We start from the raw sequence: 25,090 nt of genomic DNA, 5'->3' as shown, positions 1-25,090 counted from the left end.
ATTTGATGAATGCTTTTACTCAGTATTAACTCACTAGCGGTGGTAATTGACACCAGAGTTAATTAGACTAACTTCGAGACAATTTCTTAAGACGAAAACAGCATTGTTGCACAATTTTCTTACAATTTCGTCGAGAGCCGCATTTGCAAGAACGCGAGAAAGCCGACAGTTGAAACCGGAACTAAATATATGTTCAGACCGCTGGTCGAATATGCGGTTGATCGCCTTTTGTTTGCCCGCAAGTTTCGAACCATAAGTTTTTCTTTTAATCGTCCAGGGATTTAACGCATTTTTCATAGTATATTTTGAGCTACATTTAATTACGTAATTGATGAAAACTTAAAGAATATCGTAATGTGCAGCCGAAAAATATGAGTTATCGAAATAATTACATATTTTCATTCCCCAACTTCTTCGGACTTACATTCTTCGTTTATGATTTTGAAATGACTGCAAAGCTAAAAAACTACATAATCGCAATGAATAAATTCAACATCGCGAATCCACCAACGTATATCATAATCGCGCTTTGGAGGAATTATCTACTGCGAAAACAATCTGTCGCAGTTGTCAGGAACACTTTCCACCTGATGTAGTATTCGTATTAAAAAAAAATCCATTTCTAAGCATTATTGTTACGTATATTTCTCAAGAAATGGCCTGTCACACGAAGAGAGATGGGTAAAGAAAACATGAAAAATAGTCTCTCGCGAAATTCCCGGTCGGATGGCAGTATAGGGCGGTAGAAGGTTGCTTTCCCCAACCCAACGCCACCCGCAGTCTCATTCAAAGTTTTAAAGAGTAGGAACAGTGGAAAGAGGGGAAGTGAAAATACTTCAACGAAATGAAATTTTGAAGAAAAAAACTTTTCCTGATAAAAACTTTGATACGATTCACGTTTGCAATTCTTACTCGAAAGCACTCGGCTCAGATATACATATAATTGCGAAACTACCCTTCTCCACGACCTTTATCCGTTCAAATCACGTATTCATGATACCGTTTCGCTTATACGACATGGCAATTCCATTTTGGTACAATGTGTAAAAAACGTTGAGCAAATTTCGTTTATTAACACATACGCGCGTCTCCGCGGATCGTGGCATTGTTTGATGCAATTTCATAATCTAATTTTCATTTCAAACAAGACGTAACGTATGAGGAAATACACTGTTCTTCAGTATTTAGCTTACGTGAACGGTAAAAGAATCAGTGCTTGAAAAGTTAGCGTTATGAATATGTGATGAGAAGCGGTGTAGGATGAAAAAGGTACTTGGAGAGGAAGAAGGTCGTAGAGAGAAACGGAATTTGAAGTTGAGGAATCGATACGTCATTTAGACTGTTACCATGGTAGCGCCCATCCCACTAAAGTAAACTCTTTGAGACAAAAGTGCACTCTGTATGATTCGCGGGCAAAGAACGAACGAAACGGAACTTACTTTTCCGTGATGTCATTCTTATTTTAACCACTGCCAAGCATCGTACACATGACTGGGGATCTCATGAAACTCGGAATCCAAAGCTGGAAACATTAAAAAAGTGTTTGTTTTTTATTTTCATTATTACTCAAATTTAAAGACGCGTACATGTAGGTTTTCCACTTGCAAGTACACAACGCGGCAGGCGTCTTGGAATAAATACCAGACGTTATAATAATAAATATATCGGACTAAAAAATGAAACACTGACTTTAAACAAAAAATGTCCGGAAACATCAGATCCTTTACAATTCGGGGTGATCTTGCGGGATCCTACCGGCTCTTTCCAACTTCACGTCTGCCAGCATGTGAGCGGGATGATACACCATCTGTTTCCCAATCTTCCCTTTCAACAAATTCGGGTTTGGTTCTGTGTCCGTCTGACTACCCAGCGATGTGTATCTATGATCAGGAGCCAGATCTTATCAGATTATAATAATTCACGCTGATTATAGTCGTGCTACTCTTGCGTGCTTGTAACTCGTGACAACGAAACTATACGTAAATTGCAAGGCTGGATTACCCTCTGTCATAAAGTTTGCAGTAAGGCAAACTCAGAGATCGAGCGAAATTCCACACGTCTTTATAGCTCCACTTTGTCAGTGGGGAGATTAAGCGAATCTGACCGATACTTCCACTTTTAGCAAATTCGTGCCACAGCCCTCCTTCGAGCTTGTCTCCTTTCAGGCCGAGCAACAGAGTTTCGATTTCTGGCCTTAGTACAGCAAGGTTTTCAATAGCTGCCTTTGCAGAGCCATCCAAATGATGTAAATTAACATCATACCTTTAACAGACGTTGTTCAGGGTATTATTGGACTGACTTTTCTCAAAAGAATTTACTGGGAAAGTATAAAATACTTTTCTTGTTTGCTCATCACATACCTGACTACGGTCTCTTTAATGAATTCGTCAACATCCGCGACGGGATTTTCGAGTTTCAAATGAACAGCCTGAAGCTTGGCCTTTGCTCCGAGTAGATTATTGACGTGTACGAGATGGAGCAACACCGTGCTTTCTATGCTACCATCAAAGCAGACAGCTACATTTGAGGGATTGCTGTATATTTCCCTGAAAAAATAACATCAACATGTATACCCAACATTTTATCAAGATGCAAATGTAAAAGATGTTACTTGAGAGTTGTTAAGGTCGCTTCGTAGATTGAACCTTGCTTGTCAACAGCGACGAATGCCTTGAATTTTCTTAGAGCATCTGTCAACGGATCATTGTCATAATTCACGATTGCATTCTCAGGGGCCAAATCTCTGAACCTTGCCACTGCTTTATTGGTATCATCTTCGCTGCTGCTCTCCACAGTAACCCGTGCATGATAGTAGCTGAATACGTTTTTCACCCCATTAGTTTTACATACTTAAACACAAATTGTGACGCAATTGTAGTTGGAAATTAGGATAACTGAGATCAAGCCATTTCATAAGTAAATCAATAACAACACATATTAAATGTACCTGTGATTTGAGGTTGGGTAAGAGCCAAATGTGACATTGGAAAATTCTTTGGAGACGGCAGACAAGGCATCGGCAAACAGCTCTTCCCTAACTCCAAGGTATATTTCCTTGGTAACGAAATTTCTACCAGCCGCGAATAATTCCTGTGAAATTAAAATCATATCTTCAGTTTGGAGAACACGCCGATTGATTTTGTGCTTCAGAAAATTACCTTGTACACGTTCCCAAACGATTTATGCAAGAAAATTGGGGAGCCAGGAAAAACATGTACATTTTTTACGCTGACACACGGGTAAAACAATTTTTCACCAGTTTCTTGACTTTTACCAAACGTCAGTGAGGCGGACATAGGTATCTATTGGAGAAGATCAAATTGCTTATTTATTTTGCATTGCTTATTTATTTTGCAGACGTTAGGAACTGAATAAACAAGTGAATTGTAGGGACTTACATAAGCCAGTTTATACCCAGGAGAAGAGATGTCTTGGGAGGAAGAAAACGTTTTCACAACTTCGACAAGTTTCGGATGATGGTGCAGCGAGTCGTTGAATGCCTTTGCAAGTGCTGCAAAAATGGGATGAAATGTAATCCCTGTGAAGATTCAATTGCATAGCTGTACCATTATGGTTTACTGTTATTACCTTCAAAGGTAACATCGTCGTGTGTCGGCCCAATTCCGCCAGACGTTATAACATACGTGTATTTCTCGGAAAAATTAACCATCTCCTCTGCAATGCGGTCAACCTCGTCACTAACTACTGAAATCTGAACGAAGAACACTGTCCTTGACTAAACGAATCTTTAAATAAGTATTGAATAAAACTGTCCTTTGCTACTAACTTTTTTCACTTTAACTCCACAGTTATACAATAGCCTACATATGTAATTGGAGTTGGTGTCTTTGACTTGGGCTTTCAATATCTCATCTCCGATAACTGTAAAGACACCAAGTTCAGTTTAAAATTCCATGGCAAGAAACTATCGCAGCCAATATGTAACAAGTTTACAAAATATTCTCATTACTGATAATTCCAGCCGTTGGGTTCTCGCTCAGATGACCATATTTAGCGACTAAAACTTGGCTGTAACGATTCAAGTTCTTGATTGAATGTCCCCTTAGTATATTCCTGCATGCAGTGGCCATTTCAACACTTCATAATTTTCTTTTTGACGACACGTCCTCTTTTATGTACAACTCATTAATTTTGAATCGCAATCTGTAATAAGACGATTTCATCCTTCAATGCTAATTACTTTGCAATGACTTTACAAACGATGAATGGTAAATTAAAAAATTTATGTACAAGTGATATATGCACTTGACACAACGCTAAGAAATTGAGCTATCAACATCCATTGCGCAAAATAGCGAATAATAATATCTAGTTGGAAATAAAACCTTTATTGGAAGTAAAATTGGGAAGGATGGACACTCGCCGAATGACAGCCAGCTTCGAGTCAGATTAGGTTAGGTTAGGTTATGTTAGGATCAGGCTAGGTACGCAGCAGCTGGCCACATGCATTACATCATTCAACCAGCCGGATCAAGTCTGGAATTAACGATAGGGCATTTAGTAGAGTGTCGATAAATACAGTTAAAAATTGATTTAATAATAATGGCAAACTGTAAAGTTGAAATATTGATGAAAAATTATTTGGAATCGTTAAATGCATTATATACATATATACAATTAACTTTCTTCGTTTCTGCCCAATTAATGGACATATTGACCTTCGGTAATTTAGAATATATTCGCACGAACTCTATCTATCATAACTAGGCAGGGAAATATACATTATAGTTTATAAGTATAGCTAATCTCATAAGTTGCTAGTTGGGCTCTCATAGTCGAATCGGGCGTTGAGATGGTTTCCATTAGCTGGTTCTTTGATGAAACCCAATCTTTCATAGAATTTCACAATGGTATCCTTACAGTCCAAGGATAGCTTGTAACACCGCAGTCGTTGGGCAAGCAGGCTAACCGTCTTCACCATCAACTGGCCCAAGGATTTACCTCTGTATTTATCATTCACAACCACATCTTCCAGTCGCCCCCTCTAAAACATTTGAAATTTCTAGTTACTTCATCAAATATGAATTACGAAAAAATATTACACAAGCGTTTGAAAAATTTCACGAAGCAAAATGTTAGGGATATGTAAATCATACACCTACCAGTGCACAGTTGTGGATGAACTTTTGCTCCGTTAGAAGTGTCGCAGAAGCTATGACCTCCCCAACATTTTTATCCTCTGCCACAATGACGTAGTAATCGCCAGATGCTTTCATCTTCCTGAATCTTTCTGTTGATAAAATATTATAATCGTGAAGCTTTGCAATTGCGTAAAAAACTGCAGAAACGTATCAGTTTACGTTGATTAGAATAAAGTTTTCATGAATTACACTAACGATTCGATATTTACTATACTAGTATTGAAAAGATAAGAATGTAAACCGTACCAGAAAATTGCTCTTTACTCATGTCTCCCACTTTTGTGAGTTGCCCCAAGACTTGAATGAATCCTGTAATTTATCAACAGGATAATTCATCTTTTATTTCAATCAATTTTCAGCATAAAAGAATCCTGAATAATTGATGCAATTTGAGAGACTCAATAGATACCTTTATCGTAATCTTCAATCGACAAAGGTCTAACCCAAATCCCATCTTTGATGTCTACGATCCTTTCCAGGAGACGTGGGTCAAACAGGTACTCGTCTACGCCGTTCCCTGGCTGTATTCCCTTGAAACAAAAGAACTCTGATTAAAAACAATGGAATGAATGCACGTTTCTGAGTTTTCACCCTTCAAAAATAACTGATAAATCGAGCCTTTTTCGTATTTTCAGTAAAATTTACGATGACCTTAGATTTTTCACAGAGAAAATTATTAGAGAAGCAGATATTTATAAGAAGGCACGGGTTTGGTCGGCAAGTATTTTTCGAAAAAATGACACAGACATTAATCGAACATATGGACTTACTCGTGGTGGCTCGCTCATTTTAAACGCTTGCCAGCGTCAACGTCGTAACCTTTGATAATACAAAACCCCTGACAAGACAAATTGAGGAATTCCTTCACGTGGCATGCGGCACTTTCGTTTCATAAACTGACCCCTTCTGTTCTCCTCTTCTTTTTTTTTTTTTTGGTCTTAAACTCGTTGTCCTTCTGGCTGTATCCACGCTTGGATACTTCCCGCTGAACCACTGCTTGCTGTTGCGTTCTCCTTGGTTCCCCTCCTCAATCTGGACCCGCCGCAAGGGATTTACGAAATCTCTCTCTTGGTGTGGATTCGTAGGCTAGAGTCGCGAGGTGCGAGCCGGGTTGCCTATTGGTAGGCGGTAAATACCTGCAGCTTATCAACGATATATTACCTTGCAAAGATAATTGTCACCAGTATGAATGGCGATTACAATAGCGATACAGTTAGGTTTTGCACGTCAACAGTGTTCGAGAGTGCATAAATTATTAAGTGTAGAAGATATGCAGAAACTTTGTTTATTGCAATAAAATCTCTTTTATACTTAATGATTGTATATAGTTTACAATTGACATTATAATATATTACTAAATTATCTAATAAACACTCTGTCATAATAAATAAAGTACTTTGATTTACAGTAATTAGCTTAGTAAAGAAAGTGTAATTGCTAAATCGTCACATAATACACTTTTTTCAATCGCTAAGAAATTTTCATAAATACATTCTCTAATAGAGCTCTGAATACGTAGGTATAATATCTCACACCCTTTACGTTTTCACCAACAAAACAGAGTTTCAATAAATGTAACAGGTTTATCTTTCGCAGAGCAAAGAATATTCTGTCTGTCTTTAAATGATATAACAATCTTCCAATAACATTTTAGTATACTTTTCACCTACAAATGCACAATAGACACATTAGTTCAGGTTTCGGATTGATTGATTAATTGATTGATTGATCGATTGCAGAAATAAGCTTCGTAATCCGAAGCTTAACGGAAGTAGAAATTATTCGTTTCAGAAAAGTTACAGGTACGACGAAATGCTATTATGGACTATTATTGGTCTGTGAATTTTTCAGATCTTCTTTGGAGCTTGAAACAACGTCTGTATCACTTTTTTTTATCAGAGAAATATTCGACATTGCTCCTAACGATCTTTTTCTACAATCTCTGCCCTCTTCCCCATTCGTCACTTTATCCCTTTCGCTGCTTTGTGAATCGGTATCGTCAACGTAAATCCTAATATCGTGTTCGACATTGGAAACAGCTTTGTTCTCGATCTCTTCCCTCGCATAAATGTGATTGAAACTGTTGGTCTTTGATACAAACCCTCCTTTACCACTCACATTACTACATTTCAATTTGGACGGCCTCCTCTCATTTATTACAGACTGTACATCCAAATCGTGATCCAGAGGCAGTTTTTCCTCTTTCGTACCCGTTTCTCCCTTATTTTTTACTAAATTATTACCATACGCGTTTGGTGCTAACAGATTTGGCAACTTGCAGCTTAGACTTGCATCTAGAGAAGATTGCGAATCATTCGATTTTCTGTGCTTCGAAAGATGCTCGCTATTACGTAAAAGGTAACTAGAACACTTAGGTATGAGATGAGCATTTGCGTCTCCGGAACTAGATTTGATAGGTGGCCTCCTCTGGGAGGATTCGTGCGATGCACTATTAACTGTAAGGTAGCACTTGTCTTCAGCCACATCAGATACAGCGGGTGGATGAAGGTACTTTGTGCTACCAAAGTTTAAAATATGATTCTGTGATATGATGCGTGGGACGCTGAGATTGCTCGCAGGCTTTATCACCTCGGCGACCTCAAAGTGTATTGGCGTAGACACGATTGGGAATAGTGAACTTCGCTGATGGGTATGGAACGTCTGCCTGCGTTTCATTCTATACTTAAATGGTTTGTTGGAGCGACAGCTTGATCCTCTTCGTTCATTGAAAGTTATCGATAAGTCTGCAAATACAATAGTAATAGCAAAAACCAAATTATGTACTGGTGACTGATGATGGACTACCAGAAATAACTATAGTAAAATCAAATTCTCACCGTCTTTATTACTGTCCTTTTCAGTGGGCGGGTTGTACGTGAAATTAGCAGGCAGTGAGCGAACTTTAGATAACCCTGGCCTGGTGTTCAAACTTTCATCGTTTATGTCTTCCTCGTCCAATAGCTCTTCTTGCTCGGCAGCTAATTCTCTTTCTAGTTGAGTTTCCATATCGAGCTCATCTTCCATCTGTAATGAATTTGTGGGAAATAAAATTTGCCACTGCTGAGCACAACGGCGTAAAATAATTTTGCATACCTGTTTGTGACTCTCTTCTAAATGCTTCATTAATACAGCAACAACGACATTTACAAGAACGAACTGTGCCATGAGAACAAAAATAACGAAAAATATTGGTGCAATAATTGTGCTGACGCAACAATTCTTAACGCAATCTGTTGCATCGTCACAATCATCCCTAAGAGTGTCTTTCATAATGCCATTCCAATTGTCGCCAGTTGCTACCCTGAAGAGAGTGAGAAAAGCCATTCCGAAATTGCTGAAGTGGGCGTGTTCGCCCAATCCTTGGCAAGGTATGTCATCACTGCATTCTATTGGAAAACGTTGCAAGTTGTTAATTACTCGATTACATGAAAGTTGAATAAATAATTTGATGTTTCCGATTTCACACTTTACCTAATCGACCAAAAAGCTCAACTCCCAATGCTGCAAATATGAAAAACAGAAGGAAAAAAAGTAAGCCTAGATTTCCGACTTGGGGCAATGCTTGCATAACTGTGTCCAGGAGGGCACGTATACCCTTTGCCATTTTAAGAAGTTTCAGAACTATAAAGAAACAATAATTTGTCAGTGATAATCAACGTATTTCAATGATGTATTACGAGGAAAGCGATTGGTTTTTTTACCTCTTGCAATTCGCAGTACTCGCATCACACGAATTATAGTTGGATTTATCGGTATTATTTTGGACTCCACTTCTTCAAGAACTATTCCGACTATCGACAGTATGACTATCCCAACATCCAGCTGATTCCACCTACAATATTCGATGATAGAATTTTATTTGTCCTATTACGTGTTGAAATACATGAAGCAGTAAAACCTAGCGAGATAATGTAAGAAATTGATACTTTACTTGTCTTTCAAATACAAGTGCAGTCCGAGAGCTAAGAGTTTCATGAATGATTCGAGGATGAAAACGGCGGTGAAGAAGTAGTTGAATATTTTCAAGGCGTAAGTCAGAGCTTTGGGCATCATATAGAATTCCATTGCCATAGTTACGACATTAAGACCAATTACAGCTGCTATCGCCAAATCGAAATACTTTGAAGTGACAACATTGTGAACGAATAGTCGAGACTTTGAATAATTTGTGTAATATGGAGGCTCGTGCATTTCTGAAAAAATCAGAAACAGCAACTTATTGGACTTCCATAGTAATTTTAACAAAAGATAAATATCTCTCGAAAGAAAATAAAAATTACTAAACCTTGAAACCCAAAGTGCTTACTGCGTCTTTTCTTCTCCATTTGAAGAGCTCTCTTCGCAGCTCTCCTAACACGCTCTTCTTTTTCTTGTTCCTCCCGACATCTGTGAAAATTCTCAACGACTACCCCAACGAACATATTCAGCACAAAGAAACCAACTAATAAAATAAATGCAATGAAGTAGAGTAACCTCCATTCAGAAAAGTTCTCTACAGGCTGAAATTAGAGAAAAATATTTCCATGTTATACTAACACCATTCATTTATTTATTTGTAACGATGAATAGACCAATCAAGCCGCACTTACTTGTTGATCAACACCAACGGCATCCAGGCCGGTATACATTATATTAACCCATCCATCACGGGAAGATAATACGAAAAGTGACATTAGCGCTTTTCCGAGATCATCAAAATTGTATTTACGATTGACCCATTGGTTTCGTTTGTCGGCTAGACAATCTGTCTTATTGCGAACATTTTTCAAATCTGGTCCTTCACAATAGTAAAATGCGCCCTTGAAGAGTTGTACGCCTAATATACCAAATATCATGAAGAACGTGCAGCATATTAGCACGATGTTTCCGATAGGTCTCAACGATGATAATAACGTTTGAACTACTAATTTTAATCCTGGAGCTCGATTTATTACTCGGAGAGGCCTCAAGGATCTCAGTAATCGAAATACCTGAAATACAGATAGCGTTTAATTAATATTAAGTAGTAGATCACCTATTGTTTGGAAAGTACTTGATAAATAATTCATTAAAAATCAACCGAATACGAAGCTTAAAGTATGATTTACCCACCCTCAAAATGCCAAAGATCTTCGGACTGCTTTCAGATATCAAAGACATTAGTAGATCTACTATGGATATTATAACCAGTGAACCATCCATGATATTCCAGCCCGATGTGAAGTAAGCATCATATCCATACAGCATACCAGATGCTACGACCTAGAAATCCATAAAATTTATAAATATAATTCAAGATTATTTGTAAAATGACATGGTGCGTAACGTCATAGTTATGTTAAGCCGACGGTTTTTACATTAACTTACCTTCACAAACATCTCTGCTGCAAAGACAGCTGTAAAAACGTAATTGGCCGAAGATAAAAAGATCCGCTCGCCACTGTTGGGAGGTATGTTCGGTCTTTCCATTGCTAATGTTATACAATTTAATCCTATGAAAAGGAGGACCATGTTATCGAACCATTTCTGTCCTACAAACCAGTGGCAGAGCTCTCGAAACCTATGGAGTATGAAATGGTAAATTATGTGACGTAATTCTAAGCTTGCCAACTGATCCACTAGTGTTAAACAACTTTTGTCAAGTCCAGACTGAAACTTTGATACCTATTATGTGGTGCGAAAAGATATAAAGAGAAATCGTCTCTTTCTTTCAGACATCCCTTCGGTTCAAAGAACATGAATATTTTTTTTATTTTCTCAACACTAGATATGCTGCCATTGCCATTAGATTGTGCAGCTTGTTCGTCGAGTTGAGAGTCCATTTCTTCGGAAAGTTGTTTGATCTGTGGTAAAGGTCTAGCTTCGATGGATAAATTGTTTATGGTTCTAGCAGCTGAATTTAATGCATTTTCATCTAACGGCGTTTTTTGAACATGCATCTGGTCATAACTGCTCAATGAATTCTGGCGAGATAAATCACCGATCCACCTCATCTGGAATTAGAAGATATAGTATTACAGCGCAATGAATTGAACAGTAGGCAACAAAAAAAATGAACCAAAGTTAAGACTGTCTTACATTTGAAGTTGTATAATGCGCAATCGAAGAGCTACGACTTTTGGTAGAATTATTTGGACTAATACTGCGATTGTTAGCAATATGGTTCCGATTATTTGGTGTATCGCAGTGCGTATCATTTCTTATCGACCCATAAAGGTAGCCTCCATTGCAATTAGTATAGTCTCCATAATTTCTACAACAGAAAAACGATTATACTCAAATAGACCTGATCATAATTCAACTGAACTATACCGCAAAACTGATTAAGCAATTTAAAAGTGACGAATTTGTATATCAAAAAAAGTAACACTGAACATGCAGTAAGATACTCACATAGAATTTGATCGCATGGTGTTACGTCCATTATTAAGAACAATAGTCTGTCGACTATCGTCATCGCACTGACTTTTCTTACGTCTCAGGGATGGTCGAGACAATCGCCAAGAATACCCTCTTTGTATTCGTTGATTGCTATAATTAGTGATTAGCACAATTTATGACAATATTATTATGTGCCTGTTAGTTACAATGCGACTTAGCACACTCCACCAAAGATTTTATGAATTGGCCATTGAAATGAGTGTAACTAATATGATAAGACACCAATTTTTTCAAACTATTCCTACCTTGGATTCGAATCCCGAGTCGGCGACGGATTAATAACGGCCACAAGACTGATCCGCCTTGAAAGTTGATTTGGAGCCAGATTGTTAGTAGCAAATTTGTTATCCATTGGCTTAAGTAAGCCAGGTATGCTGCATTGACTCTGTGAATAGAAAGCCACGATGAATGCTCAGGTCATCATCAATCGTAAAGTCATCGAAATTTTCCAGTTTCTCAAAGTTATGCCATGAACGATATACGAATATAAACAATACATACAGCGGATCGATCGATTGATTCAATTGAAAGACTTGGATTCGTGGAGCGGCAATTAAACTCTCTGTATCCAGTATCTAGCGTTGTATTAGGAGAGTCTTGAGGAGTAGCAGCTGTATGGGTAATTACAGGCGGCTGTATGCCCATCATTTTACTTTCTTTTTGGATATTACATTTAGGCTCATTTATCGGATGTCTCCATATCGTATTCTGCTTGTCCTTGCTGCAGTTGTCTTTGTACTTTCGTAATTCCTCTACACTTTGCCAAGAGTTCTTTTGATCCTTTAAAAAAAAGTGATGAATTTGTGAAAACTGTGGAAACAATTATGAATAGCTTCGATCTGATAATTATGATACATGTGATGCTGTTCACCTGTGTGTAAGTATCACTGTCAGATACTGAATGTGATTGAGAAACCCTCGATGAATCTCCGTCACTGCTGATTCCAGCTTCCTTTGCAGCCAGCCGTGCCATTTCTCGTTGTTCTCTCTCCCGCCGTTCATTTCTCTGGAATGCATGAAAAATAAGTAGGTGATAAAATTTTCTTGATACAATTGCTGGGTGAAAAAATAAATGAGAAATATAATAATATACCTCGGAAGAAAAGCCTTCGACCAGAATCGCGACCAAAAGATTAAACAGAACGTAGTTACCAAATGTCATCAACGCTACAAAGTACAATGCTGCCCAGTGAGAGGTTTTCTGCATTCCGTTGAACAACACTACGTTCCAATCTTCTTGGGTAAGTATCTGCGTGAAAGGAGAAAATTTTTAGATATCCGATGGTTTTTATACCTGTGCAAATAGTCGGATACAGTGGCTAAAGTTCAATGAAAACAACCAACTATATTTTATATGATACTGGTCTCCATAGCGTGCACTCTTGTACTTAATCAATTGTACATGGAACGCCACAATGACGGAAACAAAAAGTAAAAAATCAGTTTTCTTTCGGCCAAAAACGAACCTCGACTGGAAATGTTCCATATTGAATTTGTAATACCGGCAATACCTTGGATGCAAAAATTACGAAAATAATATACCTTTAACGTCAATAAATCTTATGAAACAGTGGTACCTGGAAAACGGTAACAGTGGCCCAGAGGATGTCGTTGAAGTGTTTGCGATCACAGCGACACTTTGGGTCGTGCGAGACCACTTCGATACAGGTGCAGGGCCGACTCCGGTCCACCCACATGCAAAACTTACCCCCGAACAGGTACATCCCTAGGATGCTGCAACCGAGACAATCCCATGGCCTAAAGTTCCGTCAACATTGGCAAATTCACAAGAAGAATGTCCCCAAATTTTTGCCCTTGTTGCAAGTTACAATTTTACATATAAGTATATTCACCGATCTTCTTGATAGAGCGTGCGATATTCATGGAGTACATAAGTAACAGACGAATCGCAAATACGAAAGTTACGGTATATTAATAATGACTAATTGAAATCAAGTCCAATATATGGAGACACTCCATTCTGTATAAAGCGAAATATCTAGTAAATAGCATAATGATTTCACTTGAAGCTGCATATTTGTGATTTCAGAGTCAAATTCTGGAATTTGATGATTTGTGGAAGAAAAGCAAGACAGTTTGCAATTAGAAATACATAGATGGTTTTAGTACAAGTAATATTAACATTACTGCAGGAGTTGAGCCGCTAAGTCACCCTACGATTACGACCTAGGTATAATACGTTCAATTTTTATATTACGTGCACATGAAGAATGACCAAGATTTTTTTTTTTGGTTTTTGTTGTATTAGATACATAATTACTTTTCCTAACTGGAAGAATTCTACTATGTAGATGAATTATAGTATTTTGCCCAGTTAATATGGCAGGAAGGAGTTGTGGCCCAAGTTGCGCAATCGACACAAATTACCATCGTCGTCTAACGAACAACAAGTGTTATTGGTTCGGCTTGTATCGTCAGTTTTCTCTATTACTATTCTAATATTTTCTCGCAGTAATCCTTAGAACTAAATTCAGGGAGTGTATATATTATGTGAGATTTGTACAAACAGCTTGATGTCACTTGCTTCTACATTTTTATTTTTTGTTTAAAGTCATTTTCTGTTAAGAGAAGCTGATTCTGCACGTTTCCGAATTTGTAAATCATTACGCTATAATTTATAGATTTTTTCCATTTCATCGAAATGCCAGTAGTTGTACAACATTTTTATTTCAAAGAGAGTTTTTTTTTTTTTTATTATTGTGATTCATTTCTAATAACGTTCACTTATTTCGCCAATCATGCTAATTCAGGGAAAAAATATTCACATCTTCGTACTCATTTTTTTTTGTTTTTTTTTTTCTGAACAATATGGTCAATACTCATTGGTATAATGTATGTATTCAAGTGGGATGGGATTATATGCTTTAAAATATGTATACCATGAGGAGGTATTATACTATGAGAGATAAAAACAAAAATGAGACAGGAATAGAGTATATGAATTTACTCATTCTCTAAAATAAACAAGATGATACGCTACAGATTGAGATAGAAAAAGTATAAATAAAATGACAACATAGTAAGATTAGAATATTACTCTCAAGATTGAGTTTGCATGCTTGAGAACTAAACAACAGATACTGTGATACTTTATTTATTAAAACACTTGGAAGAATCTACAGTTTAACTATCTATGAAACTTTATCATAGAAGACAAAATCTATAACTAGAAATTTAAATAATAAATACCCACCGCCCAATATAACAAAAAATTGCAATTAGTGCACAATAAAACGTGGTCAATTATAGTGCGATACACAGTTGAAATCACTAAAAAATTTCATACGCATATACGGTAAACGAATTTTAATCTATTTTTGAAGCGTCACTGCTGCAAGATATTCTCAGGCTATTATAAATTACAATATGTCTATGAAAATCAAGAAATCGACAGATTTGGAATCTCGACGATATCGCAATCTATGCAATTTTATTACCAATATCTCAATCATGACAAGGATTTACGAGTATTTTATTAAACCGGTCCAACATAAGTCTGAAATTTTTTTTGTTCAATTCTGTCTTTCCCTCGCACATAGCAGAGTTACTACTTGTCGTCAAACCAAACTTGACATTTCACATAACGTTGCTTAACTATGTATTCCATTTTGCATTCAATGTGAGTCTAAGCATGAACAGTGAAGACTAAAACATGGGTTTATCACAGTTGCTGAATTGACACGTGGCATAATAAATAACGTAGGTAGCAATGTATAAGCAAGATAAATTCCTATGCAGCTTCCTACTACTTGAAATCCATATGTCAACATGCTCGATACTGTGAAAGTGACTAAATTTGGAAAATACAAAAAAAAACAAAAAGTAGATGAACATACTACCTGAATAGGTGAAAGCAATTATATAAAAAAAAAAGATGCTAAAATAAATGTGTACTCACCATTCAGGAGTGCACAATAAATTATGTGAAAGTCAGAACGTTATTTAAGAAAATTTTCATTCAAATTTTTTAAAGCAGCGGTGCATCATTCTCGGAATAAAAAGATATTTGATAGATGGAAAAATTCTATACAAAGAATAGGAATTTTAAAGTTACAATGCATTTACTCATTCAATTTCAAAGATTTACCTACATTCTATGATTTCTAGGAGCGTAATTTCAAGTTTATTGTAAAATTTGCATCCGATTGAAAATCCACAAGTTCGTTTGATCGATTAATTCTTAATAATTAAACCGAGATAAAATTTAGATCAGTTTTGAGATTGAAAAATGATGTGTAAACGTTGGTAGCTCAAAATACTTTAGTTACTAAATGCTAGAGCATGCAGAATAAGAGCAGATAAGAAGAAAGCGAAAAAAGATATATTTAGTGCCGAAAACATGCTAAACGTATACATTACCTTATTCTTTGAAATCATAAGTATATGCAGTGCTGTACCGAGTTTAGCTTTTAAAATCAAATTATGCTAGCCCTAAGCTGAAAAATATCCTGTACCTGAAATACTGTGACAATAGCCCAGAGTAATGAGTCAAAGTTTTTCCTATCACATTCGACTTCGGTGGTGCCTTTCATGGTTTCACAGAATTTGCAACCGAACAGGTTCATCCCAAGAATACTATAACACAGTGAAATGTGTGATATATTTCCACCTTAATAAAGCGTATATTCATTGATCAGTTAAAAAATGAAACGTACGGATTATATCTTTTAGGAATGATCTACATAAGTAAAAGTTTTATCGTGTGTATTTACAAGCCATTGTTGCACCGTGGGTTATAAATGTAACGTGCAGTTTCTATAATATTCCACATTTTACCTTGCATACTTTGTATAATACAGTATTGACAGAACAACTCTCTTTGATAATTAATTCATTCAATGTTGTTTCTTTTCCTACACATAACAATTCTTTCCATTCTAATTCCTCGAATTGTAAAATTCCAAATTTACATATGTGCCCAAACTTCAAGTTAAACGTTTGAATCAGCGTGAATAAGAACCTTGCAATATTGTTGTTAATTGACGTGTGCTGTGTTTGAAAAAATATGTAGTGTGTGTTTAAAGGAAAATTCGTATCAGGCTCTATAGCAGTATTTTCGCCAATTGTATCCCGGCAAATGACAAACGATACGATAACAGGCCCTGAATTGGTGACCATATAGGCACCCACTGAGGCGTTTAGATAGCAAGAGTGACAGAGGAAGGTTGAAACTTAGAGTATAGCAGTTTTCAAACTTGTCACTAGACATTTCCAGCATAAAAGCACCATGCACACATGTAATATTGAAAAAAAAAAATATATATATATATATTATATTTGATGCCTTAAGCCGCGAATAGCAAGAGCCACCGCAGATGTGCCAACAACACCGTCATTACCAGTACATCATGTCAAAGTAGCAGTAATTAGGCACTGCAATAAAATAACTGCCCACACCAGAGAACTTTGGTTGAAATTATTTGCATCTCTATTAGTTTCTAAGTAGTATATAATCACTTCATACGACATTTAAATAATCACTTTGCACTCGTCATCATAATATAGTGAAAAAAATAGTAGAGAGAGTAAATGTATAAATAAAGAGAAAAAAATGATTTAAGAAGTTTAACAAAGTATACTCTTTGATCAGCAACAGGAATTGGGATGAATGGAAGGTATCGAAGATTGGAGTATACCAGATATCACTAACAACAGCTAACATGACTGTATGAACTCCCCTGATACATATGTAGAAGATTAGGTCACATTATTTATAAATAATACGCACATTTTAGGAATTATCAGTTGCCCTGGCATAAAAATTAAATTCAATATAATGGGACTTACCTGAATATAAAGATGAAAAGGATTAAAAGGGAAAAAAATATCGCAACGTTATCCATCGTCCTGAGCATGACGAACAGCTGCCGGCGAAGATTGGGCAAGAAGCGCACAAGCTTCAAAATGCGCAGGAGGCGGAATGTGCGAAGGACACTCAAGCCGGAGTTTCCTTCGCGCTCCCCATAATAGGTTTGACAGAGCTCTATAACACTGTTTTCAAAACCAAGAATTATTTTGAGGAACATTATCGCCAAAATTATAATTGCATCAACATTTCAATACTACAGAAAAGTGTAAATTATGAAAGAAATCATCACTAATCACCTTAGTACAACAACGACACCATCAAATACATTAAATCCGTTACTGATATATCCGAAAGGTCCTTCTGCTATCATTTTTAACAGCATTTCAACGGCAAAAACAGCAGAAAATACTATGTTACTTATTTCCACAATTATCGTCAATTCCTCTGGCTGAAACTCAAGAACGTCACGTAATCACCTTTTGTCCAAACGCTACGTATACATTTGAACATGGTACCGAATTGTAAAATGTCTAGAAATACCTGATTATGGTATTCAATGCCCATACTGAGGGTATTTATCAAAATAGCCACAAGAATACCCTGTTGAAAATACTTGTTCACCACAAGTTTCTTGACCCAGCGCTGAATGCATCGAATCACACAAACGCAGCAACTCCCTGTTGCTTTGAGGACTTTTCTAGTCTGTGACTTTTGCCATTTATCATTATCTTCTGCCCAAGGTTGATCATTTTGTACTTCGCAACAAGAACAGTTGTCTGCATCAGGGCTTAGCCATTGCGTCGGATCGGTCAATACTATACGTCGGTCCGATATACCTACGAAATAATCAAGCATTTCTAACAATTCTCATTTATATTTGCAGGTACGTGTGATTTGTCGCGATATTTAAGAACTAATTTCACCGATCAACCTTAGATCGTGGACAACGTTTACCTTTGGTTAATGAATTTAGAAAAGAGTCCAGAGCTAATTGACCGGTTGGAAGAGCAGCGCTGAGAGCACCGCTAAGAGCAAGTAGTTCTTGGCAGGTCATCGCTTCGTTTTGTTCCAAGTCAGTTTGTATCTACGATCGATTAAATACTAGTGAAAATTGTGTTAGAAATATTTTGTTTCTTATGTAAAACAGTTTACTGTGTCTAACGATGTAGAGTATCCAATATAATCTGTTTAAGATATTTCATTTTATACACCGTTGGCTGTTTCTCGGAATAATCAAGTAACTATTTAGCAAAGTGTACTTACTTGCAAAGTTGACTGCGGTGTTGACCAAACATTTCCATCTCCCGTCTGTGTCATCTTTTCACTCGAACATATATTTCGTTCTCCCATGGCTGTAGCGCCTGGCAATGTATTAGCGCTGCCGCCATGAAGCAGTACAACATCGTTGAACATGACGCTACTTCGTCGCCTGAAGTTTGGTAATATCGGACTGGCGAGAGTGTTGTGGGTCTGAAACGCATAAGTGCATTCAACAATTGCACTAAATGTAAGTTTATGTAATCAGTAAACATGTATAAGTCACCTCCGTTGGAACAATGTTGCTATCACCAGGAGTTGATAAAGATAAAGGAGGATGATGAAGACTCGGGTGACAGGGAATTGCAGAAATTTCTACTTCGGAGGTTTCTGGACTCGCATGAGGTGCCAGCATTAAACTACCACTTTGATCTAGAACAACTCTGACACTGCTCGTCACTGCCAATTCACCACCATTTTGTTCTTCATCTTCAGCCAGCGGTCTGTGATACGGACATCGTCTGTGATGTTGTCTTTTATCTGGAGGGATAGAGAGCTTAGAAAATACGCGCTTTTATTTTCAATGAATCACGTTTAAAATTAGCATCGGCACGTTCATTCGACTCAACGTCTTTATAGATCAGGACTGTGTGTACTTGCCAGATGATCTGTTCATTTGAATGGCTACTGTGCGCGAGAGACTCGGGCTTTGCTCCCTCAGTAGCTTCTGTTCCCGTTTCTGTTGTCTAGTATACAAGTAAAGTCGATATTTCTTCATTAATCTACGTTTACTTCTACGCCACAAATGGGCAATGTATCTGTAAAAGAAATAAATCATTTGTAAGCGAATTGGTTGATCTTTTATAATTTTTTTCAAAAATTCTCTCACTTTACAATCTCTGCATAGCATGTAGTCGGTTCAGAAGTATTTATCGAAGAAGCTAGTGTGCTGGTAGAGTGAAAGCGGGCACGTTCGAGTCTCATACGTTCCAGTTCTCTTTTTTTTGTTTCCGAAAACTGTGTCGCAATTACGACTAAGCAGAGGTTGATCATAAAAAATGATCCGATCTGCAAAAAATATAAATACATGTGTACGAATGTTCAATTGATCTGTGACGTAGATTTTAACGCATGACACAGGTTGCTCGATAACCCATGTCTCAAGCTATGATCCATACTCACGACAATCAGTAGGACAAAGTATATCCAATCCCAAAACGAATGTGCATCTTGTACATAATACATTATGTCTGTCCAACCCTCCAGGCTGATTACCTGAAATTTTCAGTAACACACGTTTTACAATAACGTACCGAGTTTGCACAATTATTGTTACATTTAAACTTGCAGAATATTCTAAAAGCACTGCAAGTACGATACTTACGAGAAAAATTGCAACCCAGGCGAGTCCGATGTTGTCAAAAGATATGGTACCTTGAAAAGGATTGTTACCTTGCCCTTTGCACTCTGTGTAATAGAAATTCCAATTCACACAAGAATCATTACTTATAAATGTAATATTACTGTTTGGTAAGGCTGTGTTATTGCATATCAGGTCCCCTGTAACAATACCGTATGATTAGTAGTGAAAACTTTCATCTATACCATATCTTTTTATACCCACCAATTTTATGCGGTGGAAGATTGCTGCACGAGTGCATACCACTTTCATCTGGACGTGAACATATGTAATCCTGATCTTGATATTCAAAGTATTTGGATAAGTTGCTGGAATGAGATGGTAAAATATAACTAACTTTTTGACAGCAATTGTTGAACAAATTTGTACTGCTATTAAACGAAAACATTTTTACGTACTCAGGGTATTTAACATTGGGAAGAGCTCTGAGAAAACATCGTTGTCTCAGGATTCCTTCCCACAATTGAACGCCTACAATACCAAATATGAAAAACACAAAAAAGCATAGAAGAAGAACGTTTCCGAGCATCGGTAGCGTGTCCAACAGCAGCATAACAAGTATCCTCATACCTGAAAAGAAGAAATATCATTTATAAAATTATTCAAATTTCTTCAGACTCAATTGTGTCCTCGTCGAGGATGAAACTACATTAGCCATTGATTACACGGGCACAGCAGGAATATTTTTTTTATACAAACATACATCTGTGTCTGTGCACATACGTGATGTGGTGTAAAAATACATAGGTAGTTCGAGTTTGTAGGGAACAGCAGCTTGCCGCAAGTTAGTAAATATGAAAACTTTAAAGCAACAGAAGTCAGTCAGTACTGACCAAGCGACGTGTAAAGGCCAGAGTACTTTCTTTTGCCTTGTATATACAGAGGTAAAAATATTTATAAACTTGTTTTAAATATTATAGAAGAGATGAAACGCCTGCAAGGCAAGCATTTGCGATTGAAACAAGGCCAGCTGAGGGCTAGTCACAGATCCCACCGAGCTTGGTCTTCAAGGACATTCGCTACCAGTAATAAACTTTCCAGGCGGAAAGATTCCATTAAAAAAAAAACACGTGTTAGTTATTTCAGCGAGACCATTCAGAACAATTCACAACCGATATACTTACTGGGTATCCTGTTGATCGCACGCAATGGTCTCAGTACCCTTATGGTCCTTATTGCGGATAGACTCATATTTTCAACGTTCAAACAGTATTCTAAGGCTCTGAAAAGTGGATAGAAAATCAGCATAACGATCAGATGAATCAAGATATCGATACTTCCAGAATTAGATTACAAATTTCTTTTAGACTTGATAAATTTTTCGCTCTACAAATAACGAGGCTTACCCAGCTGCTACTATAAAGAAGTCTAATCTGTTCCACGAATCCGCCAAGTAAGTTCCCTTGCCGTAAATCCCCATTGCAACAATTTTGATCGTCATTTCTAACGAGAAGAAAGCGAAGATGATATCGTCAAACATCTGTAAAGTACAAAGCGATGCAAGTGTGAATACATATAAATTGTTTCCTGAGTATATACATATAAAATTGTGGAATTGTTATACATTACTATCATATCAATTCATACTTGTAATATTTTGCAGCGATTCGTAACACACTCATCGTCGACGCAAGGCTGGTACATCCCCAAAGTGATGCAATTTAGAAGGATCACCATCATGCTTATTCTTTCAAACCATGTGATTTTTTTAATAAGAAAAATATCATGGTATTCAAATTCTCCTAGCTCCATTTGATATGAGTAAAATTAAATTCTCTTAATCTAGTATATCTTCGACAATTTAGATACTGCAGGAGAGAACGGGCTTCGTTTAGGGGTAAGCAGATTTCATAATTGCGTTAAAACAAACGCATCTATAATTATAAATTTAAATGGTCGTAGGGTGAGTTGACGACGATTCGAAACGCGGGGAATCCCCGCCGGATATAAGTCAAGTGGCACAGCGACGCTCGCTGCCTTGAAACACGCTTTGCACGAGTAAGAAACGTTTATATTCGCGTTCTCCTGAATTATTAACATCGTTCGATTCTCCATCATTTCACCTATAAAACGAATTACGCCTTCAACTGTGTCGAATCACCCTTTTTTACTCTTTCTTTTACTCTACGATATTAAAGTTTGTAAACGATAACGTAACCATTCATTTTTACGAAAAATCATTATTTCGTAACTATAGCATAATTGCATGAAATTGAATGATATATATTTTTAAAAAGCAGAGCGTACGTTTAAATATTTTCGAAATTGAACTCCTTCAAAGACGTTCTAAATTTTCAAAATCAGTGATCTTTTCAATATTTCGTTACGTTAACGTCGTTAACTTCAATCGCGTTTCTTTCTTCGTTCCTTCAATACCTATACGATGTTTTGAAAATATTAAAAAAGTATACTTGCGATAATATTACGTTTGAACGATATTAAGAAAAAAATTCCGTAGAATCATTGTAATTCAATATAATGTGATTTCTCGGACATTTTCGTTTCGTGCTAATCAAGATACTGCAGTATAGCAAATAAGACGCGCGGTTTCTTGATCCTTGAATGCCTGCTTGATCGTATCATCTGCGACGGATGGAATCCAGGTACAGTGCGAATTAACGTGCCCGCGAATTAGATCGAAATTTCAAGCCATGTACATACGTGTAACGTCCACATATGACGTGAGCACGTCGTATATACGTCAGATAGCCGATATTAGTTCGGAAATAAAACTAGTATATCCGTATGCACGACCCAGGTATGTGAGTATGTGTGTGTTACGTATAAATATACATATATCTATATATATATATATATATATATATATATATATATATATATATATATATATATATACACACGTATACTGCACAGCCATCGCGCAAATACGGAATATCGAACTAGCATGCCAGAAGCACGCGCGCTCTTCACAATTCACCTAGATTATTATCATACGTACACACGCATAAAATTCACAGGTACTGGAAATATGAAAATTTGCTATACTGGTTATTACTTCCAGTTTTCGGATAAACCGAAGCCTTCGTATAACCGAAACTGTACGTATGTAATACGTATACACTTATCGTAACGAGAATCGAAGCAAATTTTATCCTTTTATCCCCCACAGTTATAATAATAGGCGACGGTTCCGATATCGGTGTAAGACGATCAACGTTTCGTTTGTATAAATCGTTTCGCGCGTTCTGCAGCATACCTTGTTGGATGCGTGCATGCACGCTAACACGAGGTGTACAGGTATAGAATCAACAGCTCGATCAGTATCGTGATAAATTCGTTCGTCGGACGCCTGAGTAAAGTGGGAAGAAATCGCAATGCCGAAGAGTCACGCGACGCGCAACATCGCTTGCTCGGCCAGGTTGTCAATCGGGAAAGCGATCATCGGCGTGATTGCCTCGCGAGTTAAATTAAGGTATTCGGTGAAAAGGATATGGATTCGTGATGAGAGCTAGACACCAATTGCGCGGGCGTGTCGTTTGGTCCAGATAACGTAAGGCGATCGGAGCGAATCCTGGATACGGTAGATTATTCCCCTCGTCGTCCTCGTCCTCGCCATCCTCGTCCTCGTCGTCCTCGTCGTCCTCGTCGTCCTCATCCTCGTCCTCGTCCTCCCCATCCTCGAGATCACTCAACTCGGCAACGTCACTGTCCGAATTATCCTGACCAACGCTGTCGTTGACACAGCTGCCTTTTGCGGCGGAACGATATCGATACCCTTGAGGGTAATGGTGCACCGACATTATTCAAGCCCTGGTATTGTGGCTCTCACCAACTTTCGCAGCCCCGTCGGACGTCGTTAAAAGCCCAAGTTTCGCTCCCCGGCTGAACCACCCTTCATCAATACCCGACGGTTTGAAAATTCGCCACTTCTTTATATTATTACTTACACGCGGTAGAGGAATTTTGAAAAAAAGAACGTTGCGACAAAAACCGTTGAAAAAACCTCCCGCACTGATCGGTATACAAAACTGTCACCGTCCGATTAAACTTGTATCGAAACGAAAGTTCTAATTACATTTCAATCGGCAAGTATATAATGTATTTATAGAAGTTAAACCTCGGGAGTTCAGTTTCCGATTGATGAAGAAAATATCTGTCTGTTCAATAGTTGAAAATTATTCGATCGCTGGTTAACTCTTGTCGCAACGAACGTACATATTGTTATCCTTTCGTCCTCTTGTTTTTGTTTCTCTTTGTCAGGCAGGGATGAAATTGATTGATTTTCAGTCCAATGTTCCGAGATGATTAACTGCCATTGGATGCACGCGCATCCCCGTCTCTCATCCTTTGCGTACTAACTATATCGACGCCTCGACGCCGCGGAACGACGTCGTCAACCAGCGAGCGAAAGAAGAAACGTCGAACGTCGAGAGGGTCGACGGGCAACGCATGCGCCCCTTAATTCCTTCTCCACATGCATACGTACCCACGTTACATACGCGCGTTAGGATACGTTGGCCGACATATCCACCCTGCGTAAACACATATGCCATTTGACGATATTACACGACCGCTTTTATATCCCCAGCTCTGTACGCGCGTATGCATGCGTCGATGTACAACGCTTGTGCAACGTTTTCACCCGACGTCTCCGAGGCTAGGCGCCTCTGCATCCTCTGCGAGCTTTTACCCTTTCCTCCCCCCTCCTGCATCTTCGCGGGTTTTCCATACAATGTCGCTTATCCCGTTTACCTACGCCGTGGGAAAATTCTTCCGATTGTCATAACGGATGATCGACCGCGGATTTTAATCCCGTCCTGGTGAAAATGATTTATACGATTTTCTAAGTATTTTCACGGAAATTGCGACATTTCGTACGATTTTGTCCAAAAAATTGTAAATATACTGTAAATTTATCATAAAAACTTGTAGATTTTCACGAAAATTTGTATTTTTTCGTTAAAAAATCTACATAATTAACAATTCTTTGAGAAAAACTACGCATATTTATAATTTTTTTACTAAATAATACGAAATCGC

At 37.5% G+C, this 25,090-nt stretch overlaps 3 protein-coding genes across 9 annotated transcripts; all 3 read right to left on the bottom strand.

Moving 5' to 3' along the window:
* Nucleotides 1-490: 490 nt before the first annotated feature.
* On the bottom strand, nt 491-4,458 carry LOC124216180 (FAD synthase). 2 transcript variants are annotated; one of them, XM_046620389.2, is made up of 12 exons: nt 4,347-4,458; nt 3,971-4,164; nt 3,788-3,882; nt 3,589-3,712; nt 3,399-3,511; nt 3,159-3,302; nt 2,948-3,090; nt 2,612-2,815; nt 2,361-2,546; nt 2,002-2,262; nt 1,690-1,880; nt 491-1,522 (listed from the first exon to the last, which is right to left on the bottom strand). In XM_046620389.2, the coding sequence occupies exons 2-11, from the start codon at nt 4,089-4,091 to the stop codon at nt 1,724-1,726; spliced, it is 1,548 nt and encodes a 515-aa protein (XP_046476345.1). In that variant the 5' UTR covers nt 4,092-4,164; nt 4,347-4,458; the 3' UTR covers nt 491-1,522; nt 1,690-1,723. The 2 variants fall into 2 exon arrangements, with proteins under 2 accessions (XP_046476345.1, XP_046476344.1); XM_046620388.2 differs by lacking the exon at nt 491-1,522 and having other exon boundaries at nt 1,548-1,880.
* Nucleotides 4,459-4,503: 45 nt separating this feature from the next.
* On the bottom strand, nt 4,504-6,239 carry Gnpnat (glucosamine 6-phosphate N-acetyltransferase). Its single transcript, XM_046620392.2, has 5 exons — nt 5,933-6,239; nt 5,572-5,692; nt 5,409-5,471; nt 5,124-5,251; nt 4,504-5,005 (listed from the first exon to the last, which is right to left on the bottom strand). The coding sequence occupies exons 1-5, from the start codon at nt 5,948-5,950 to the stop codon at nt 4,769-4,771; spliced, it is 567 nt and encodes a 188-aa protein (XP_046476348.1). The 5' UTR covers nt 5,951-6,239; the 3' UTR covers nt 4,504-4,768.
* Nucleotides 6,240-6,461: 222 nt separating this feature from the next.
* Ca-alpha1T (Ca[2+]-channel protein alpha[[1]] subunit T) lies at nt 6,462-24,941 on the bottom strand. Of its 6 annotated transcripts, none has more exons than XM_069135808.1 (34): nt 23,544-24,940; nt 21,677-21,789; nt 21,436-21,569; nt 21,214-21,311; nt 20,488-20,659; nt 20,294-20,397; nt 20,054-20,229; nt 19,852-19,944; nt 19,559-19,737; nt 19,330-19,487; nt 18,956-19,209; nt 18,676-18,882; nt 18,367-18,496; nt 17,953-18,248; nt 17,709-17,860; nt 17,391-17,594; nt 13,160-13,316; nt 12,676-12,831; nt 12,454-12,588; nt 12,084-12,362; nt 11,828-11,967; nt 11,535-11,672; nt 11,220-11,394; nt 10,806-11,134; nt 10,509-10,701; nt 10,254-10,403; nt 9,752-10,132; nt 9,448-9,661; nt 9,094-9,355; nt 8,864-8,994; nt 8,634-8,783; nt 8,256-8,548; nt 8,000-8,186; nt 6,462-7,906 (listed from the first exon to the last, which is right to left on the bottom strand). In XM_069135808.1, the coding sequence occupies exons 1-34, from the start codon at nt 23,848-23,850 to the stop codon at nt 6,981-6,983; spliced, it is 7,173 nt and encodes a 2,390-aa protein (XP_068991909.1). In that variant the 5' UTR covers nt 23,851-24,940; the 3' UTR covers nt 6,462-6,980. The 6 variants fall into 6 exon arrangements, with proteins under 6 accessions (XP_068991909.1, XP_068991910.1, XP_068991911.1 ...); XM_069135809.1 differs by having other exon boundaries at nt 9,469-9,661; XM_069135810.1 differs by lacking the exon at nt 13,160-13,316 and adding an exon at nt 16,058-16,178 and having other exon boundaries at nt 9,469-9,661; nt 23,544-24,939.
* Nucleotides 24,942-25,090: the final 149 nt, after the last annotated feature.

Source organism: Neodiprion pinetum, chromosome 4 (assembly GCF_021155775.2).
Source record: "Neodiprion pinetum isolate iyNeoPine1 chromosome 4, iyNeoPine1.2, whole genome shotgun sequence".
In the NCBI taxonomy this organism is placed as follows: Eukaryota; Metazoa; Arthropoda; class Insecta; order Hymenoptera; family Diprionidae; genus Neodiprion; species Neodiprion pinetum.
This window is presented reverse-complemented; position numbering and strand designations above follow the sequence as displayed.

Coding starts and splice junctions, on each gene's coding strand:
- LOC124216180 (XM_046620389.2), bottom strand. CDS start 4,091: ATGGCCACTGCATGCAGGAATATACTAAGGGGACATTCAATCAAGAAC. Junction 3,512..3,588: donor CGACGATGTTACCTTTGAAG/GTAATAACAGTA, acceptor CCATTTTTGCAG/CACTTGCAAAGGCATTCAAC. Junction 2,263..2,360: donor ATTAAAGAGACCGTAGTCAG/GTATGTGATGAG, acceptor CGTCTGTTAAAG/GTATGATGTTAATTTACATC.
- Gnpnat (XM_046620392.2), bottom strand. Junction 5,472..5,571: donor GATTGAAGATTACGATAAAG/GTATCTATTGAG, acceptor GATAAATTACAG/GATTCATTCAAGTCTTGGGG. Junction 5,006..5,123: donor TCATCCACAACTGTGCACTG/GTAGGTGTATGA, acceptor CAAATGTTTTAG/AGGGGGCGACTGGAAGATGT.
- Ca-alpha1T (XM_069135805.1), bottom strand. CDS start 23,850: ATGTCGGTGCACCATTACCCTCAAGGGTATCGATATCGTTCCGCCGCA. Junction 8,995..9,093: donor CACTTGTATTTGAAAGACAA/GTAAAGTATCAA, acceptor CGAATATTGTAG/GTGGAATCAGCTGGATGTTG. Junction 8,784..8,863: donor AGTACTGCGAATTGCAAGAG/GTAAAAAAACCA, acceptor GTTTCTTTATAG/TTCTGAAACTTCTTAAAATG.